Raw genomic sequence first — 4,185 nt, forward strand, 5'->3', positions numbered from 1 at the left:
ACAAAGCTGGTGAAGGGCCTGGAGAACAAGTCTTATGAGGAGCAGCTGAGGGAGCTGGGGTTGTTTAGTCTGGAGAAGAGGAGGCTGAGGGGAGACCTGATCGCCCTCTACAACTACTGAAAGGAGGTTGTAGCGAGTTGGGGGTTTGTCTTTTCTACCCAGTAACTAGCGATAGGACAAGAGGAAATGGTCTCAAGTTACGCCAGGGGAGGTTCAGGTTGGATATTAGGAAGAATTTCTTCACTTACAGTGAAGCCCTTGGAATGGGCTCCCCCCGGAGGTGGTGGAGTCACCATCCCTGGAGGTGTTCAAAAAACGTTTAGATGTGTCGCTTCAAGACATGGTTTAGTGGGTTTAGTGGGCATGGTGGCATCGGGTATACGGTTGGACTTGATGATCTTTGAGGTCTCTTCCAACCATAATAATTCTATGATTCTATGAATTTATGTAATTGAGTTTCCAACCAGTGGAGAAATACAGCTGCTTGGTTACACAATTCATGCAAATCCTGTTTTTGTTATTTTCTATAATGCTGTTGGCAGAGTAGTGAGGCTGATGCAGTCACCCTGGACGCAACACACGTCTACATTGCAGGGAGGTGTGGATTGGTGCCTGTAGCTGCAGAATGTTATGGTAAGTTCTCATGTGACCTTAGCAAGCAGGGAGAGAATCAAAAAAGTACAATTAAAAATATAGTTAAATTTCCAGAGTTTGTGATGTTTTGTGATGGAAGCAGGAATCAGTATATATGTTCGAATACTCTTCCCAGCTCTTCCACTAACTGTTTCTAGCATTTGGTCTGGCTGTTTATTATATCTCTTCTTTAAAAGGGACAGAGATGCTGATGTGGCTCAAGAGGATTGCAAGGGTTTTGATGGGGTACTGCCGTGTAATAGAAATGACAGCAGTTGTAAGATCCTTAATGGTTGTCTCTCCTCTCCAGGGAGAGACTGTGCCCCAGCTGCTGAGAGCACAGAGGAAACAGGGAAACTCATTCATCTTAAGCGCAGAGGTAACAGGACAACTTTAAGAAGGCAAAAGGTTTAGATTTTCCTGAGACTGCCTTTAGGATTTATGTAGGAATGTATTTGCATGTTGGTTTGGGAAAGAATTTGCTGTGCATGTTCAGTAGGAGCTTTACAGATAATGCTGGGCAGCTAGGACAAGAGCTTTGTGGCTAGGCAAAGAATGCAGATCCTGTATTGTAACTGAAGATATCGTGACAGGGCGAGGGAGGGAAGAGCAGGGCTGTACCTGTCTGGAATACTTAATTGCCTTGGTATAACTGGTTGTTGTCATTGTTTTACAGCGCTGCCACCTGTTTATGCTGTTGCCCTAGCTAAGAAAAATGCCAAACAGATTAACATCCATAACCTTAGGGGAAGGCGATCCTGCCACAGTCACCTGTATAGTCCTGGAGGATGGTTACTTCTTTCCAGATACACAGTGGGGGCTCTGGAGAATGGGACTGAGAACTGTGACATTGGCTCTGGTAAGGGCTGCTCTGGGTTGTCTGCTGACTAGACCATGGAAATCTGAAGCCCCAAATTTGGGAGTAAAATGGAGAAGGGGCCATGAGAGTTTGACCGGCAAGTGATGATTGCAGTCTCACAGGGTGTTGAAGCAGCTCTTCCTCCTTCTGATTCTATGTGATTCTTTACACTATTTAGCCCTCTTCTTGCTAGCTGTTAGGATGGAATTCCATTCCTGTCTTTTCCCATGCGTGAAGAGGCTTCAGCATACCTTGCCTTAATCTCACATCAGTTTTCTTTACTCAGCTTATCAGAATTACTTTTGGAAGGGGTGCATGCCAGGAGCAGATGGGAACCTGTGCAAGGTGTGCATTGGAGACAGTGAGGTGGAAGGGGCTCGAGTATCTAGCAGATGTGCTGCAAGTCACAATGAACGTTATTATGGCAATATGGGTGCACTCAGGTAAGCTTCTTGTTAGAGTCAGAAATGCAGAGCAGTAGCCAGAGTTGCCTTATTATTTTGCTGATGGTTTTCTTTGGATTTTTTTTTTTTTTAATTAAGCAACTGGCTGTATAAACTTTTGCTAGCATGTATTTTGTTTTGGTTGCAGTTGCTATGGGATGTTCAGCTGATTGGTGATTTAAAACAGTCATGAAACCATTTCCAGAGCAAGAAATGCTAACAAACATGTAAGACTTAGAGCATTGGTACTCGCTCATTGAAGAGAAGGTATAAAAACCAGTTAGAAGGTCAGAGAGCAGAGGTGATGTGGTAAGAAGCAGTGTAGGGTACAGGAGGTAACTAAATAGACTGGAGATATTAAAAAAAAATAGTTGAAGACAGAGGTAGAGAATATTAAAGGTGAAAGCACGCTTATAAAATATATATAATGCATTTAGTTGAAGTACGTTCTCTTCCCTGGCTAGGCACAGGTGAGACTGCATAGATGTTGTGCCACAACTTTGACTTGGGAGCTGCTTTAAGGGATGACAGGGATTGTCTTATCAAATATGTGAACGCTATCCACCGAGATCTGTACTGACATCACTAACTTGTTCCATATAACAACCAAATAATTAGAGATGAGAGGGATACTTCCAGCTACTCCTGTTTTAGCTTCAGATGACTGTCCAAACGTCAGTCATCATGTAGTGGCTGTCTCTGATAACTTCTTGGTTTTTTTCCTGTGCTAGGTGCCTAGTTGGCAATCCCAGTGGAAGAAGCTTCGGAGATGTAGCTTTCCTGGAACACTCTAACCTACTCCAGAACATAGAGAGTGAGATGCAGATATTGTCTTCTCCTTTGAGAATGTTCATTAGCATCAGTTACTTCCCACACAGCGACCATCACTCTTGAGGATCAGCTTTTACAGGTTTAATCTAGGTCCATGAAGTTGTGTTTGTGACTGCAAAAATTGCAAGAACCTTCCTGCATGTAGGTGTTCCAGTAAAGCTCAACATTCAGATACTGTTCAGTTTTAGAGAGGAAAGAGGAAGAATCACTGAGTGCAAAGATCAATGTGTGTGCTGGGAGCATAATCATCCTTGGACACTGCTCATTTTTTGAAAGCTCAAAGCTTTAAAAAGCAAGCTACTTTCCCCACCAGACTGTCTCCCACAGGCAGCCATAGAGCATGTACCAGTTGTTTCTAATCAGAGTTTCAAGAATGAAAATGGTGGATAAGGGTGATGCTGTGGGCTGTTTGTGGTGGGAGATGTTCTATGGCTTCATCATGACACGGCAACTTCCTCACGTTGTTTCACAGGCTTTTTTGGAATAAACAGTCCAAATAGCTTAATAGGTAAAAATACTGCAAATTATTTTGCCTTTCACAGTTTCTAAAACAACATTGTTACTACACATGAAATGTTTAATTTCCTCTGGGAAATACTGATCTTTGCAACAGTCCAGCAACTGGATTTTATTGATGAAAATAGTTTTGGTTACAGTAGCTTAAATCCCTTCAGTCTCTTAAATTATGCCTAATGCTCTAACAGCCAAAATATGCTGCCTTTACATAGAGTTGAAGAGAAAGGGAACCCCCCATTTTGTTCAGCTGGATAAAGCACACCGAAATTCTGTGTTGGGCAATTTCAGTAACAGAAGATGTGGCTTATTGAAGAGACTTTCTAAGAGAGGAATCTCTCTAAAATCAAGTGGAACTGTAAGGGCCTGGAAACCCACAGGAATTCATGCAGCAATGAGCAGTTTGTTTGGGGAGCAAAGGACATGCAGGCTGAATTGCTTTGTTTTCAGAAAGTGATCTGATTACAAATGAAGATGAGGCATGATAAGCTGTTGATATGCCTTGATATTACTCTAGTGTTTAGTTCATATGCGCAGCTTAAGTTCACTACCCTGCTCCTTATGTGTTCCTAATAACAAGCATGTAGCATGCTGCATTTGTTTTGAACATACTAACTAAACTACTTCCTCTCAATTTTTAACATTTTGCATGAGATTCTCCCTGACTTCTGCTTTCAGTTTTTAAAAGGATTTGCTTTCATTTCATCTTCTTTTCAGATCTGGACAGCTCTGGTTGGGCAAAAGGTTATACTCCTATTGACTTTGATCTCCTGTGTCTGGATGGAACGCGAGCTGCAGTCACAGAATGGGCAGGCTGTAACCTTGGCACCATTCCCCCCAGCGCAGTCATGACTCGACCAGTCACTGTCACTAAAATCTATGACTTTCTAATGAAATCCCAGGTAA

The 4,185-nt window shown here is 42.5% G+C and overlaps 1 protein-coding gene across 1 annotated transcript in view; it reads left to right on the forward strand.

Moving 5' to 3' along the window:
* Positions 1-4,185, forward strand: part of LOC104158360 (melanotransferrin-like) — a 15,226-nt gene that overhangs the window by 9,261 nt on the left and 1,780 nt on the right. The window contains exons 10-15 of the mRNA XM_009695983.1: positions 543-633; positions 944-1,012; positions 1,310-1,492; positions 1,779-1,935; positions 2,667-2,749; positions 3,997-4,181. Coding sequence (XP_009694285.1) covers positions 543-633; positions 944-1,012; positions 1,310-1,492; positions 1,779-1,935; positions 2,667-2,749; positions 3,997-4,181 — 768 coding nt within the window. The remainder of the gene's footprint in view (positions 1-542; positions 634-943; positions 1,013-1,309; positions 1,493-1,778; positions 1,936-2,666; positions 2,750-3,996; positions 4,182-4,185) is intronic.

The sequence above is a fragment of the Cariama cristata genome, unplaced genomic scaffold (assembly GCF_000690535.1).
Source record: "Cariama cristata isolate BGI_N322 unplaced genomic scaffold, ASM69053v1 scaffold9682, whole genome shotgun sequence".
In the NCBI taxonomy this organism is placed as follows: Eukaryota; Metazoa; Chordata; class Aves; order Cariamiformes; family Cariamidae; genus Cariama; species Cariama cristata.